Source organism: Phoenix dactylifera, chromosome 11, assembly GCF_051530095.1.
Source record: "Phoenix dactylifera cultivar Ajwa chromosome 11, Ajwa_hap1_PhDact_Kaust_v1.1, whole genome shotgun sequence".
Taxonomy (NCBI): domain Eukaryota; kingdom Viridiplantae; phylum Streptophyta; class Magnoliopsida; order Arecales; family Arecaceae; genus Phoenix; species Phoenix dactylifera.
Genome location: NC_143200.1, coordinates 18144850 through 18161601, shown reverse-complemented (window position 1 = coordinate 18161601; position 16752 = coordinate 18144850). Strand labels below are relative to the sequence as shown.

The window sequence follows — 16752 nt, the reverse complement described above, 5'->3', positions numbered from 1 at the left end:
CGGCTCAATAAATATCTTGGATTTCTCTTCGAACTCGGTCAGAATCAACCAATTTGAGTTTTGAGTACGAATAAAATTTTTTTTTTCCTTCTGTAAAAAAAAAAAGAAAAGACCCAATTTATAGCCTAATTCATGATTTTATAGGTCTATTTGCCTTTATACTGTTAGATACGAAATGCTCACAGCCCTCGGATCGAGGAATCTTTGTCATCCAAGAACATTGGGGCACATCGCCCTTCTTTCATCCCTAATGCCATAAATATTTCGACTTCCTGAAATCCATCATGTTCGTTCTTTGTGCACTCGCTGAACTGGACTTCATTTATTTGTAGAATGGTATTTATATTTCACTACTGCACGTCAGAACTACAAAAAAGCGAATGAAATAAAAAATGGACAAATAGTTGTCATTTGAACTAGCATGCTAGACAAAGAGGGATCGTTTTCGCCTCCCAGACTCGCTCTTCCCCGATCCCATCGCTCTGGATCGCTCGAATTTTCTCCGTCCCTCTCTTCGATCGGCGTCGCTTTCTGTCGATCGCGTGTCGGCTCGAGATGGGACTGGTCGAAGCCTTGTTTTCCGTGGATTGGAAGCAGGAGTCCTACCCTGTCTACGAGGACTTCGTCGCTCTGCCCTTCTTCGTGCTCTTCTTCCCGACCGTCCGGTTCTTTCTCGATAGATTCGTGTTCGAGGTGTGCTTCGAGCTTCCCTTTGCTCGGTTTCATCAGTTTCCCCTGCTAGAATAGCTTGAATCGGGCTAGATTTTTCTTATTCCTGTTTTGCACGGAGTTTTTTCCTTAAAAATCCCATTTTTAAGTTGTTAGTTGGATGAGTTTTTGATTCGGAAAACTAGGTTCTTGTATTTTGGGCGGATGGATTAGTTTTTTAGTCTTTGATCTCTTTCATATGTGGTAAAGTCTGGTATTTGTAGCTGTTTTGGTCCTGCGGGTATAGCCCTGATGTGGTAAAAGTCGAGCCATTTGGATTGAAGCTATCTTGACTAGCAGCAAGTTTTGTCGGAAGTGGCTTTAGGAAAGCGAGTAACCTCTTGTATTCTACTTGAGGGGATGGGAAAGATGATGAGTGTTCAGTTTGTTCTTTTTCACCGTAGATTGGAGCGAACAAGATAGCAGGAGACACTGAGATAGAAGTAAAGGAATTCTTAAGTAGTTTCTTTCTTCTTCTTCTTCGTTTTGCAACTTATGAATTTGACTAATTCTCTTTTCAAGTCTTTCAGATGCTTGCTGCTACGAAAGAAGCCTCGAACTTTCCAATAGAATTAAGAGAGTTAAATATTTCATGTTGCTTGGATATTGTTTCTCACCTTCTCTTCACAATATTTCCATGACTTTAGTTATTTTGATTATTGATCAGTATGCTGGTCTTGAATGTATGCTTTCTGTTGTAGAAGTGAAATATATCAGCGGGCTTGTGTAGGCTTCCGAACATTTATGAAGAAAACAGCTTATCAATTATGTTTCACTTTTAAGGAAAACACGAGGGAGATCTCTCTGCATATATGCTGTGGTATACACTGGATTCTTAACTGTTGGTGGCAACTGATATATTTTTGTAAGAATACATGAGTAATATGCACCCATGAGGTTGAATTCATAAAGTACATGTAAGAATGGAAGTCCAGAGTTGGATATGGATTCATTCAGAAAGAGTAATTCTAGAAACAACAAATTTAACAAAATCCTGAAAACTGTGATAGCCGACGATAAGGTTCTAGGATGCTGATTGAAATGGTCTGGCCTATGCGTAATTGATTAGAGGCCCTTTTGAGAAGAGGAACAAGTATATAGACAGAGGACAAGGTAGGATAGGCCTAAGATTAGGAGGTGAAGCACAACATATGACAGGGCTAAATTTAGAGTTGTACCTCTACTAGGATATGCACCTGGTGTGCCACCTGGTTGCCCATCAATCACTTATAGTCTTTTAAGACAAGGAACATGGCTTAGCATGTGTAGCATTGGTTGCCTTCTAGATTTTCATCAGTTTCACCTGCAAACACCGTTGCCTAACCTGCCACATGCTTCTTGATGCATTCCATGTTTTTGTTTGTTGAGTGGTGCTGTTTACACGTTGATGTGATTATTATCCTTTTGTTTTGTTTCATATAATAAAAAGGCTATACATAAAAAATTGCCACTTTTGTTGTTTAATGACGTAACTTTAATTTCAGATTACTTATTGTCAACTTCTATATTTTCCACTCCCCCCCCCCTAAACTATGAGTCATAAGGTTACTCCTCTTAAAGTAGGTATCTTTCAGAAGAAGAAATGGCAATTGGAGTGGTGGAGTCTTGGGAATCTGAGGCAGATTAGCACTGTGGTTGGTTGGAGACTCTTGCTTAGGTTGGTGAAGTGGAGGTTTAGGGGGTCAAGATGTGTTGAGAAGGCCGCTGAGAAGACTTAGAAGAAGATGTGGAGCGACGATGAAGGGAGGGATAAGGAAAAATAGAGGAAAGGAGAGGGGAGAGGAGGAAAAGGAGAGGGCACTGTAGGAAGAGGTAGGGTAGGAGGAGGAGAGGAGACAACAAGGATGGGTTGGAGAAGAGATAAGGGGTCAAAATGGATTTTGCATAGAAAAGTTATTTACTTTACAAATTATGTTTCAAAAGATAATTTTAGCTTTGGGCTAGACTTAAGCTGCTTTAGGATCAGCCTAAGCCGAGACAGGATTTTATCTAAGCTTAAATTTTTGTGCATGGTATGGTCTAAAGCACAAGTGTCCTTGGCCCACATCCAGCCACATTGCCATTCCTTATTGGTTAGAAAGAGGCTTTGCCCCTTGTATTAGTTGGATGTTGATCACTGGGAAGAACTATGAAAGTTTCTTACTCAGGGTAGTATGAAAGGATCTACATTGTTCTGCATGTTATAAAATCCAGGCTTGTCATTTCATTTCTATCAAGGATAACAATTTGGACACCTTTACTATTAGTGAGATGCTGAAAAAATAGTGAGTAGTGATTTGTTTGTGAATAACTTAAGATTTGTAAAGTCTTCACACGTAAACTTAGTGAGCTTTGGTAGTATCTAAGCATTGTAATCGTAGGGTTTGAAATTGTTATTCTATAGAAGTATGTGGATATTCTGTTGTTCATTAGCTATTAATGAGGAACCAGCAAACTGGATGTGAAGTTAAAAAGTTTTTTAAAAGTGTCTTTTGGTGGCATGTGGAACCTTTTACATGCTATTTTACAAAATATATATTTGACCATTGAAAGGCATGACATGTATTTTTAATCAAAATGGTTGAATTCAAGTGTTCTTTTTGGGTACTTGATAACATTGTAGCTTGTCATCTTTGTGCTGGTCAGGGGCTGACACCTCGTAGGAATGGGATGATATGTGCCAAAAAAGTTAAGACATGCTACAAAATGTTATTATTTTTTAAATTTTTTCCTTGTGATCTAGGTTACTTTCAAACTTTGATTTCTTTAATGTGACAAGGAGATATGTTTTGAGCTTTCAAAAAGAAATTTTGACCTTCCAAACCAATTTAGCACCTTGATCTGGTCAATGCACAGAATGTATGAAATAACACAAACAACATATGTTATTTAAGAGAGATCTTTCATTATGTTAAAAGATGTACGTTAATAGGAAGAGACATAATATAAATAAAGAAAACACAACAGTCCTCATCCTCATCCTACTCATCATCTATGTTGTCCTCTAGTTTGCAGAAATTGTTTGTTGATGACTTGCTTGTATATCCATTGTCAATCCTCTATTAACTAGCCGGGCTCCGAGGAATAGAAGCATGGTCTTCTGGACTGACAACATTGTGACCTTAATCATCAGTTTTTTCTTTTGCCGGGGTGGGGGGGAGGGAAGAAGTTGCATTAAAATTTTATGCTTTCTCTTTCTTTTGACATGCCTCCTTGCTTGTTTTTATCACCATTTGTAGGGTCTCGGAGCCAAACTTGTTTGTCCAAAAGGTTAAACATGCAAACTCTGATGCTAAATGATGATTCAGTGCGTTGTACTTGATATTATCAGCTGATTCCCCTTTGAACCAGCCTAAACTACTATATCCTTGAACCTAGGAGGAAGATTAGTGCATTTTTATCCTCTCTAATCCTTGCCAAATGAAGCTTGAGACATGTAGTGCTATCATTAGTAGTTTTGTCACCAAGACCTTTATCCACTTTTTTTCACCCTTATATTCTCCCCATCTTTTGTTTCTCAGTTACTTTCCAGTTCATCCGGATAAACAGGAGGGATACTCTTCTTAAACAGTAGATCAGACTCCAGAGTGGTAAATGAATTTTAAGGGTCTGTGCATCCCAAAACAAAAAAGAACCAAAAATATGATAATACCTACTTACTATATCATTTCGAATATTTAGCCATATGTAGAATAATATGACTCCATCACTAGTTGTGAACCACTGGTAATTATTAAGCCATACAGTCATTTGAACTGGTGTGTATGAATGTTGACTGATCTAATCAGTGCTGAGATTAAGTGAAATTTCATTGAGGATTTGGTGAGTGGCACATTTTATGATTTACTGGATTGTTGTTGCAGTTTCTTATGTCTTTGTTTCAAGTCCTGTTTGCTATTTTGGGCTACCTTTTTCTTTGGTTGATGTAGAGGTTGGCAAACCAACTTATAGGAAAGGGACTGGAAGCTAATGAAAGGCAAAAAAGGATCAACAAATTTAAGGAGTCAGCTTGGAAGTGTGTTTATTTTCTTTCAGGAGAGCTGCTATCTCTGTCTGTTACATATAATGAGCCGTGGTTCAAAAATACCAGATACTTTTGGGTAGGACCAGGAGAGCAGGTTTGGCCAGATCAAAAAATAAAGTAAGATTTACATAAATCCTCTTCTTCTCAGTTAACTTTGTGAGGATAACATTTTATTTGTATGGAAATCTAATGATGCTGTTTCATGTTTCTCAGGTTTAAACTCAAGGCTGCATACATGTATGCTGCTGGATTTTACACCTATTCAATATTTGCGCTGATGTTATGGGAGACAAGGCGGTCAGACTTTGGAGTGTCAATGTCTCATCACGTGGCAACTGTTGTTCTTATAGTCTTGTCATATATATTCAGGTTTATCTCTGTACTGGATGTTGGTTATGAGCCATGATTACTTTCTATTATCATTCTTGCTCACCAATCCTGTCTATGGAACCATGGTGTGCTGAGGTCAAACTCATGGTTGACTGTATTTGCTATATTTTCTTGTTGTTTAGTGTCTTGGAGTGTTCTATTTTTTTTTCAATGTTTATTATTGAAACTTGAGGGTCAAGTATAAAAGTGAAACCGTTATCTTACTAGGGCTTAAAGCCATTTGTGTTTGTTTGCATCTTTGTGTCAATGCACAGTTACATAGGACTCGTTTATGATCATAAGGCAGCATGAAGGTTGTGTATATATTCTTTGTATATGATAAATGCATGTACATTATATATAATGATACATGAAGAATATAGTCCATATTCATGTGCCGATGTGCCATACTATGTAATTTATTCTAATACAACAGGCAGGCATTTATATGGTATAAAGGTTGGAATAGGAATGATGGCGGATTGATGCAGAGACTTTGGCCACAATAAAGATGATGTGACAGAGTAGAAAGGAATTTGCCAAGGTTCTAATAAGCAAAATGAAAATAGATGGAACTTGAGTACGTACGAATAGAAATAGAAATGAGGTTAATTGGCATTAGAAGCACAAGCTTAGCAGATGGGTGAAAGCCATACACGTGTGTTGCTGGTGAGAAAGCAAGTATCATCAGAGTAGTTATGGAGAAAGTATGTACAGCAAGACCATAATTGTAGAAGTGTCATGAAATGGAAGAAAATATGATTGAATTGCAATCAAATGTGATCCAACCCAGATACATTAGTGATTGCATAGATGACTGATGAACATCTGCAATGGGGAACTCAACAATATTACATTGGTACTGATTGTGAATCAGCTTAAAAAACCATTGACAGCAAAGCATGCTGGTTGTTAAAATCAAGCTTCAAAAAGCTCGACTAGCTGGTGTGGCATGGGGCAACCTTATAACACTGAATGTAGATGGACCTGCCTCTTTAGATGTCAAAACATGGTGAAAAGGGTTAGTAAGCTCTCAAGGTTCTCAAGGCAGGAATCTTGAGATGCTGCATTAGGTTTCAAGTAGGCCTAGTTGTGGGAGTTTGATGCATGTGAGATGAACGTTGCCAGTCTTAAAGCTGAAAATTTCTCAAGGTAATAAAGAGAAGGCTGCTAGTGCAGGCCAATAACCGTCACTACTAGATACGAGTAACATGGAATCATGATATCAACTAGAATATGAATCATGACTGGCTGTACTATGATCACAAAATTGTTGGTTATTGCAAATTTCTCCCTATGGTGTTGCACTTGCTTTCTAATATTTCTAGACCTTGCGCAAGAGTTATTTCAGCCATTTTCCCATGCTTATGTAATTTATCAAAATTGATTAATCGGCCTCAATTTACACAGCTGTGTCATTTAGTTTTATTGTGTTTGTCTTTTCTGTACCTCTTTCATCTTCATCTTAGAGCCTCTCTGTGTTGCATATTCTCATGTTCTTCTTGCTCCTTCCTCTGATTTTCTTCTTTGTTTTCCCTTCTTAGATGAAGCAACCGAGTGCTGTTCTCTGCCCCTTCTCAGGTGACCTAAATGAAGCTGACCGTCCACTCCTTTATCTTGATTCCAATGTCTCCTTTAGACAGAACACTCAGACACACATTAGCCATGTCCCTCTGTCTGAGTTTTTATTGGACAATTCAGGACACTTAGACACACATGCACTGTCAAATTTTAAGGTGGGTCTTGCAGAATTACGAGTTGAGAAATGCCAATAAATAAAGAACATTTGTTTTGGAGGCCACTTGTTTATGTATCAAGTTGTCCCAGAATTAAAATATTCTGTATGTGATAAAATTCATATTTTGGGATGACTTGATGCATAGGTAAGAGGTCTTCAACACAAGGTTTTTCTGTTTGTTTACATTTTACACCTTGTAGATCATACTCAGTGGTTTATATTTTCATGTTGAAACCTTCATCTTTGAATTTGGCAATGTGTGCAAACTCCTCCTTTTCCATCCTGTGTATGATATATATAGCTTGTACATCGAGATGTATTTATGTAGTTACATATGTATATATGTGTGTATGTATAAGGTAGAGTTATTATAAATGCAGGATGGAAAGAGAACTTTACACCTATTGCAAAATTAATTAATGGGGATTGCAAAAATGAAAATCTAAACATTTGGATGTTATTTATATTGCTATTTTTTTTTTATTGAAATTTATAGTTCTGTAATGTATATAAGAGAATAATATGTTTTGGATACTCCTTGCTCATGCCTAAAATGTGAACAATGTGGTTGTTGGACTTTGCATGGATTGAGTTGTGATATATATATATATATATATATATATATATATATATATAAAATATAATATCAGAATTATTAAATAATTTAGCTTACCAACCAACCTTTGGTATTGTCCTACATCCTCCTAGAATGGGTGCATTAATTGGCTTTACTCAAAATAAATCTTTTTCAGTAAATAGCTTGGTAGCATTTTATTTAGTTTTATCATGTCTTCCTCAATCATAACCATAATCATCATCCCATGTACAAATTATTTGGAGTCTGCTTTATGGATCCCCATTTCCCAGGAATTCCTTTTTATGGATTCCTTTGATGTTATTGAACTTGGACCTCTTTCATAGTTTGACATGCTTTTTATGATTTGCTGTCAATCTAGTGCCAACCTTCCAACTTCTTCATCCGGCTTGGGATCAGCATTGGTGAATTTGGCAACTTCCACTCCAAGAAAAAAAGATTTAGTGTTATTCCAATTCCTTGAGAGAAAATGAATTCCAACGAACTTTTTACTTATAGTAACATTGCAAAGTATCATAATATTACCAATATTATACAAGCGTAATGTGAGTTGAGGTATTGTGCTTGTTGAGAATAGAGTTATTAACAACCTTTTGAGTCCATATATTTTCATTACTACAGTGGTTTGACTTTGACTGAATCAGGACCTTAGTGATTGTTTTTTCTTTTGGTGGAAGGAGCTTAGTGATTGTTTGAAGCCATAAATTTTGCCTTGTGCGCTTTATTTACCTCACTCTTGTATTCAAACCTTGGTTTCCCGTAGACATCTCATTGTTCTCCATGAAGAAGTTTTCTAAAGTTGATATGATGACTGGTCTGGATTGACATTTGTTGAGATGAAATCTCAGACTCAAGCTTATCTACTAGGTAAAATGATTCAAATGAAACTACACTTACATTTATGTATATTTTTGCAGCAAATATAATTTTCAATCATTCTAATGCATTGTTGTGATTATGCTTCAATATGTACTACCATTTACATCCAATAACATGTTTTTCCTTTTGGATGAGCAACAAGTCTCCAAATCTCATTTTTGTGGAGTGCCTTGACTTCCTGTTCCACTACTTGCTTCCAGGCATTCTGAGTCAGTGTTTGGCCAGAGACTTGGGAATAGACATGGAAAATAATGAATATGTAAAATATCAGTATTTTGCGCTCGAATTATCAAAGTAAATGGGATTAAATGGGATGTACTTTATTTTTTTCTTTCTTTCAGCTCTACGAATATGAAGATCCATGGGAGTTTTAATCCCAACAGTCAATGTTAGAGAAGATTGATTTTTTTTTTTTTTATCTTGGTTGAGTGTTTGGTTGAATGCAAGTTTTTCTATAGTAGCACGTATCTCCCTATACCGGATGTATTGTATTGTATCGGTACCGAACCGAGACTTCATATGGGAGGCCTACCAAGTCTTAGTATTCCGAGCCGACCCTTGTACCGAGCATACTGACACTATACCAAGATGGTGTTGGTATAAGGTCCAATACCAAGATATGAACCTTGGTTGAATGGGTCTTGATTTAAGAAGCTTGATAATCGTGGGTGTATATAGGAAGCTTCTTGGTTTAAGAAGCTTGATAATAGATATGACCCCGTACCGTACTGGTTCAGTACCAGTATCCGGTATGGATGGCGTACCGACACTCGATATGCCAAAAAAAATTTCGTACCGTACCATATCGACACTGTGCTAGTGTGGCACCGGTACGGGGTCCGATACAGAGACGGCGAACTTTGGGTACAACACTTAATCTAGAGATGAGAAAAGGAAAGCGCTTTAGTCTCTCGACCATGAAAGGAGTTCTTATTTGTTCAAGAAAAGAAGGGAACAAACTATAAGAACGTGACATCAACACTGACAAAGCTTTTCCAATCTGGGAACTGTAATACTTCTACCTTTTTAATTGCAAAAATATTTCAAGAAAAATGCAAATAAATTCTGTTGAGCATCCACTACGGATAGCTTTAGACAAACATAAACATCCAAAACTTCTGGTGGAAGTGAAAACAAAGATGAGTAGAACTCTTTATGTGGACCAACCACTTAGAATTAGAATTTAAAACTCTGAGTTGAGGCTCTAAAAGTGAGTACCTTGAAGTGAAACTGAAGGAAAAGGCCTTAGGGTGTTTGCTTACACTGTTATACATCTGATTGAGGCCTGCCTCTCCATGATCGAGGCATCCACTTAGAAGGGAAAAGAGCTGTCTGAGTCTTCTTCCACACTATATGCACAATGCATGTGATTGATTAACTGGAATGGTGGTTAAAATCACTTTCAACCAGATTTTCCTTTTCTTTTAGCCTGACTGGACAAACTCTAGTTATGGTTGACTGGGACTCTCGAACATCTCAAGCTTTGCAAGTGCCTGTTGTGTATGGATGACATCTTGAGTTCTTGACCAATCAATGACCATGGTGCGTACAAGATGCCAGAAAGGTTTTCTTGGTCATCCATTGCTGTGTTATTTATAAATTAAAAGTAGGTTTTAGTGGGTTACATCAATGGTCCATTTAGTTTTATTCTGAATAAGAAAATAGTCCATTGATATGCACGAGATGGTAAAGCCCCTTTGCATCAGCCTTACTGGATTTTGCAAGTAGAACACTGCATGGATAGAAACCATTATATTCCCACACTTGGATGTTATGCTAGTGAATAGGGGCCTGATCATCAGTTCTCCACTAATACTTACAATTACTCGCGGTTCACAAACAGATGATAACTGTTAATCCATAAGCATATATTTTACATTTATCCTTTAAATTTCTCACGAGGTGAGTATATTAACTTAACAAACTATCTTAGTTAATTGCTAATTAACCTATTTTGCCATGTTATAAGAATTCTTCAAGATATCAGAACTGATACCACTTAATAAATTGTCTTCAACGGTGAAGACAGATTTTTCTTTTCTTTTTTTTTAAATTTTTTTTATTTTTTTGAGGAACTGTCTTAGTTAATTGCAAATTAACCTATTTTGCCCTGTTTTAAGAGTTTCTTCAAGATATCAGAACTGATGCCACTTAATAAATTGTCTTTAACTGTGAAGACAGCTTTTTCTTTTCCTTTTCTTTTCATTCTTTTTTTTTTTGAGAGAGAGAGAGTGAGAGAGAGGGAATGCCCACCCATGATAAATTGCTGTGGTCCAAATATTTGGGGCAGGGATGCACCATCCAGGACTTGACACCAGAACCTCACTCAATAAGAGTAGAGGTGTGACCCCTAGGGTACTACCGATTCAAGGGAGTACAGCAACATCAAAAGTATGAATGTGTTCATCATAAGGTATCACCATCATTGCGTTGGTTGCTAAGGTAATTACAAAAAACAAATTCTGGTTTCACTGAAATTATTGAAATGTGCCTCTTGGACTATAATTTCTATGCCCATTTTGTAATGATCACCTCCTCTAATTTATCAATCTGAATTGCTACAAGCACACAAGTTTTGTAAAGTATCAATTCTATGACACAGAATTAGTGGACTTGCACACAGACAAGCCAACACTAATCCACATTTAATTTGTGGCTGTATTATTACAGACAAATTCTTTTCTCAATTTGTTTTATATGGCATGACATATAACCATATGTATAACCATGAATTGCCAAACGAATAGCAGCATTAGAAAGACAACTAAATTTTTGTGCTACAAATGAAAAGCATAGGTTTGAGAATTCATAAAAAGGCAAATAGTAATTACTCTAGCAAGGTTTCTGTTTGGAACCTTGTCTAAACCATAAAAAGTTGATCTATTTTCTTTTCCTTTCCGTTTTTTAAGAAATCCTTATTCTTGTTGCTAGTTAATAAGGTTATGTTTCTTTTGACATGAGACTGTTTCTTATCTTACCCCGCAAACAGGTTTGCTCGTGTTGGATCAGTTGTGTTAGCCATTCATGATGCAAGTGATGTGTTTTTAGAAATTGGGAAGATGGCCAAATATAGTTCTAGTGAAGGGCTGGCTAATGTGTCGTTTCTTCTTTTTGTTGCTTCATGGATTATACTTCGCCTCATATATTTCCCTTTTTGGATCCTCCGAAGTACAAGGTAAATATGAGTGGCTCAATGTAGGTATTCTAAACTGCATGATTTCAGTACTATCACTGTCACACACAGCAGCAAAAGGATGAGCCATTTAGGGCAGTTTCAATGCATCATAAATGGATAAATGGATTTATAGTTCATTAAGATTAGCAACTAAACATGATGGGTTGAAATTGGATATTGTAGTATATTTTATTTCAATTCAAGATAAATCTATCTTTCTCTTTATTAATCTATTTTTTAAGAATTATATTTGCAAGGACTTATTACAGTTGCAATGTGCTGCTAAGTATTCCTTTCAATGAGCATTTTTATCTAAACTTCCAACTGTTTACTGTTTTTATCTATGGTGCCAACTGTTTACTGTCTCAAACTCTGATCGGTTTGGTTTCAAGCCTCATGAGTTTTGATTCTTCATATAGTTTGATAATCTATGATGACAAATGACTTAAAATTGAATGACTAATAGCACAGACTATAATAAAATAAGGTTATAAGGTGGAAAAAGGGTCATATGGGGAAGAAACATAGCACAGACAAATCCCACCATAGTAACAAGTTGATGGGAAGGAGATAACATGTACTGTTAAAATTAAGAGCTCAGCTTATGTGGCACAGTCCTTATCATGATGATCCAAGTCCATCATCTATTGTTTGGTATGTCAAAGGTAAAAATTGGAGCATCAGTCACCTAGTCCAGATCTGTCTATACTTTCTTATATTTGAAATATATTTTAGGAATTTTAAGTGGTCCAAAATTTTCTATTTAACTTATCGTAGATTAATATTTTTGGGGATCTTAATTAGAGTTAAATAAGTGGGTTGGTCGCTGATTTACTCTACGACAATCACTTTCAAAGTCCTAAATTGCTCATAGAAGCAACCCTAAAAGCAACATTCGCCCTAGTGATGTGTACCACCCCTACCGAGCATACCGTACTGCATCAGTACTAAACCGAGACTTGGTATGGGGGATGTACCGAGTCTTGGTATGCCCAATCCCGTACCAAGCATATTGAAACTATATTGACGTGGTACCAGTACAGGGTCCAGTACTTAGATTGTGAACCTTGCCTAAAGGGCTGTGGTAAGGCCCTATTTTCATGCATTAAAAAGGCACTACATACACCCATACACGCACACATATATGTATGTATATATTTGTATTATATTATTGAGCAAGATTTAAACCTTAGACCTCCTCCATGGGCAAGCCCTTGGGGAGAGGTGCTATCCAATTGAGCTGGCAGTTGCTGGCAAGAAGGCACTATATGTTGTTTTTATCTCTCTTTTTTTTGGCGAAAGGATTGAAGGCCAGGTTTAGCGAATTATTCTCTCTTGGTCTCACATCTCCGCACTTCTTCTGTTCTCTTCAAACTATCATCTTTGTTGTTGTTATAGGTCTAGTATGAACCAACTTATTTAGTCCGAAACCCTTGGGAATCATTCCTTCTATGTTTTTCTACTACCAAAGCCCTAGGGCACATTTAGTGGTTCTTTCATTTGTTCTCAAATCCAATCAAAGCCAGAACAGAAAACAGTCTAATCAGCCCGTAAATCCTTCCCTAGGTCTTCCTGAGCATTGTAGGTCATCCCTAGATGGTCTTGCATTAAATTTGGTATTAAAAGCATAAATATCCAGATCTATTACTCCCATCTTTTCTTGATCTCTTATCTTGTCTTCAGCATGCTTATGCACACTGAACTCAATTCTTGGTTTGGTGCCTTCATTCAAGATGTGTTGGAGCATCAATTAAGAAACTGAATTGACAGGGTTTCATGTTTACAAACATCAATAGTTGCCATGAGGACAACTTTGGATGCAATTGCAGCAGCACTACATGTTGAAAAGATCTTAGAGGTCAAGCTGCAGTTCAAGAGTCATGAGGTGAAGAAGCTAAGGAACTATTGCATGAAGGGCCTGCAATTGAAACTTTCTTATGTGAAGAGCATATCATGCAAAGATGTTGAAGTTGAATATTTATCGACCGAGAACCTTGCAGGTTCTGGTCATGATCCATCTGGCATTTTGAAGGCAGAAGAGCAACCCAATAAAGAACCATATGAGGAGCACACAGTGAGATCATATCATAACTCTGAAGTCAATCATTGAGACTGGACAATATGTGAATTATTTCCTTGTTGAATAGATGGATTCATAGACAGTCTTTGTCTAATGGATGATCCATATCTTATTGATTGTTGATTAGAGGTCACCAGAACAGCTAACCGGCAATATTATAGTGCGAGAATCCTACATGGACCTCTATCATCGTGATGGTGGAATGACCTTCATGTCGTTAGGAAGATCTCAGGGCGGAGATGCTTACAGTGGAAGGTAATGATGAAGTCAAGGTCTTAAATCTTGTAACACAATTCTTATCATGATGACTCAGGTCAATGATCTGTTGTCTAGAGCATTGAAGGAACAAAATTAGAACATCAGTCGCTTAGATGGGCTATATTAATCTTTAAAAAATGGCTTGATTAGAGACTGAGATTTAGAGTTTAGGTAGGTTCTATGAGTATTAATTATATACGTGCACATACACATATACATACACATACATATACAAATACATATACATATACATAGAGCATGTGTAAAGTTGTCATACTATGTACTTCTTACGAGCAAGACCACACAAGTTAGCTGGTGCTTAGGTGAGATCATATTCAACCATATCAGATATTTGCCAAATAGATATACATACATATGCACATGCACATATACATAGAGAGCATGTGTAAAGTTATCATACTATGTACTTCTTAGGAGCAAAAGAACCCAAGTTAGTTGATGCTTAGGTGATCATATTCAACCCTATCAGACATTGGCCACTCTTCCAGAAAAACATATACATGTTAGGCTGGGCATAGAATTGCTGAAAGGGCATGTTCTCTTGAAAAAGGCCAATAATATTTGATTTTTTACTTTGGATATTTTTGTCATGTTTGATATGGCATCTTGGAGAGTAATTTCGAAGTTATCCAGTTCTACATTATTAACTCATAAGGTTAAGTGAATGATTTTCTTTTGCACAAATACTAGTGGGTACATTATTTTCATGGCATAATATCGATTTTTTCACTATATCATTTGTATTTTTGCAACTAATACTAAACTCTCGGATTTGATATCGAATCAGTTGATTCCATTCTATCTGGAAGTTTTGTATATGAGTATGTTAAGAACATATAATCTCATCTCTCATTTCTTTGGCCTGATGTGGCAGTTATGAAGTTGTATTGACTCTGGACAAGGAGAAGCACAAGTTTGAAGGACCCATATATTATTATGTTTTCAATACACTTCTATTCTCCCTGCTTGTTCTTCACATTTACTGGTGGGTTTTAATCTACCAGATGCTTGTAAGACAAATCCAGTCCAGAGGACATCTTGGGGATGACGTTCGGTCGGGTAATTGCTTTTTCTGTTGACGTATTTGCAAAACACATCCACCAAATGAATGCCCACACACATGCACATACACAAACTCACAGACATCTGACCTTCTTATGGTAGATTCATAAAGTTAGTGTTTAAGTCTAAAATCTTTCTGTTATCATTAATCATAGCATATTCTGGTCTTTTAAAATATCAACTTTATAGCCATTAAGTCCAACATAAATTTTCATGTTCCATTCTTCAATGTCCCAATGTACTTGGAAGTTTTTCCTATCTATGTCATGCTTTTTTTTTCAATGTAGATTCTGAAGGTGAAGAGGAACATGAAGATTAACTTGGGAAGACTGTTAACTCTGTACTCTTTTGTAAACACCGAATTCACTAAAATGTTATGCTTCATTATTTTGTTTGTTGCTATTATTCTTCAGAGGGCTGGCGAGTGTTGGAAGGAGGATCAGCCTGTTCTCATTTTTTCAGATTAACCTCACAACTATACTTGTTGGGACTTTGAAATAAAGGGAGAAGTTCTCTGTTAATTTATATAATAAAAACTTTGCAGCAACTCTGTGATTTGGAAACTGGGCATTACCCACTTCACAACCGAACTCACCCCAGCAGTCTAGCAGCAGACAGACTATATCAAAGTTTTCGGTTAGTGAGTTAATAATAACCATAGTTTCGTTAACATAGTATCCCCAAATGACAAATCCCTCCATTGCTGTTATTTGATGTTAGTAATAGAAACAATGGCCATCACTAATACAAATACTGCGTGGATTAGAAATATTTAAAACTAAACTAACGAGTCATAGCGTTCGATGTTTTGCCATTGTAAACAGAGGTGGTTGAAAGTGACTGGAAAAATTAAGACATATTTCGCTGTCATAAGTTCAAGTTCTACATATAAAAATTTAAATCCAAAAGGGAATGCATATAATCATAAGAAAAAAGTGATGCATAACGTGACAATACTGGATCTCATCTAAAAAGGTTAGTTGGAAAGTATTATTTGGATTCTTTGATTTTGTATTAGTATTCAAGATCTACCTAGCGAATAATTGATATGGGACTAAACACATGAGTCATCACATATTTTTTCCATTTAAGTCCTGATGTTCTTGTCAGGAGTTTGAATCCATTCAAATCTAATCATAAACACCACGATTGGCTCGCTCCAATAAATTAGTGTTGCACTGTTAGCTAGTCCATATAGTTTATGGGTCAGGTTAACTCTGATACCATTTGTTACATCCAAAATTCGAAATATGATATGGCTGTGCTACTGAGCGGTACCACCTAAGATAACACGAAACCAATATTATATTTAACCTTCAAATTCATCACAAACAAAATATAATAATTTGAAGTCTAAATTTATCATTCATTACATAAAATCAATATTAGTTCAGAGCGTCTAAATCCAACATCAATACTAAACTCATAATTCTTACTATTCATAAAATCATAAACTACAATTTCATAATCAACTGAAAAACTAAAGTTCTGCTTTGCTATATAGATTGCCAAGCTTGCTAGCGCAAACTCTCAAGCCTGGACCATCCTTCGCCCCTATCGATCCTATTCACCTGGAGAGAGAAAAATAAAAACGAGGGATGTTAGCGATACAGCTCAGTAAATAAACCTTTCACTACCTTATCGGATCAAGCATAAGTTTTTTCATGACGATATACATTTAAGGACAATAACAGATATTTCAAAATAAGCATTTATAATATAGTATATTAAAAATAGGTCATAAAGCAAATTATGCATAAACAAATCATCCATCTTTCATAAATATAGTGCCAAGTTTATATTATAAATAAATTCGTAAGTCGTTCTTCATGTCATGTAATCCTATTATGGATCAAAACATTGC

The 16752-nt window shown here is 36.3% G+C and overlaps 1 protein-coding gene across 3 annotated transcripts; it reads left to right on the top strand.

Moving 5' to 3' along the window:
- Positions 1-291: 291 nt before the first annotated feature.
- On the top strand, positions 292-15435 carry LOC103719517 (ASC1-like protein 1). Of its 3 annotated transcripts, XM_008808808.5 has the most exons (6): positions 292-693; positions 4617-4828; positions 4925-5080; positions 11282-11467; positions 14701-14885; positions 15176-15435. In XM_008808808.5, exons 1-6 carry the CDS (start codon positions 556-558, stop codon positions 15205-15207), a joined length of 909 nt encoding a protein of 302 aa, XP_008807030.1. In that variant the 5' UTR covers positions 292-555; the 3' UTR covers positions 15208-15435. The 3 variants fall into 3 exon arrangements, with proteins under 3 accessions (XP_008807030.1, XP_088563145.1, XP_089782231.1); XM_088707019.2 differs by lacking the exons at positions 14701-14885; positions 15176-15435 and adding an exon at positions 13238-13727 and having other exon boundaries at positions 327-693; XM_089926105.1 differs by lacking the exons at positions 292-693; positions 14701-14885; positions 15176-15435 and adding exons at positions 700-1528; positions 13238-13727 and having other exon boundaries at positions 4639-4828.
- Positions 15436-16752: the final 1317 nt, after the last annotated feature.

What these genes read in the sequence shown, in the direction of transcription:
- LOC103719517 (XM_088707019.2), top strand. Translation starts at nt 556, where the DNA reads ATGGGACTGGTCGAAGCCTTGTTTTCCGTGGATTGGAAGCAGGAGTCC. An exon ending in TGGCCAGATCAAAAAATAAA is followed by an intron (nt 4,829 to 4,924) that starts GTAAGATTTACA and finishes CATGTTTCTCAG; the next exon opens with GTTTAAACTCAAGGCTGCAT. An exon ending in GTCTTGTCATATATATTCAG is followed by an intron (nt 5,081 to 11,281) that starts GTTTATCTCTGT and finishes CCCCGCAAACAG; the next exon opens with GTTTGCTCGTGTTGGATCAG.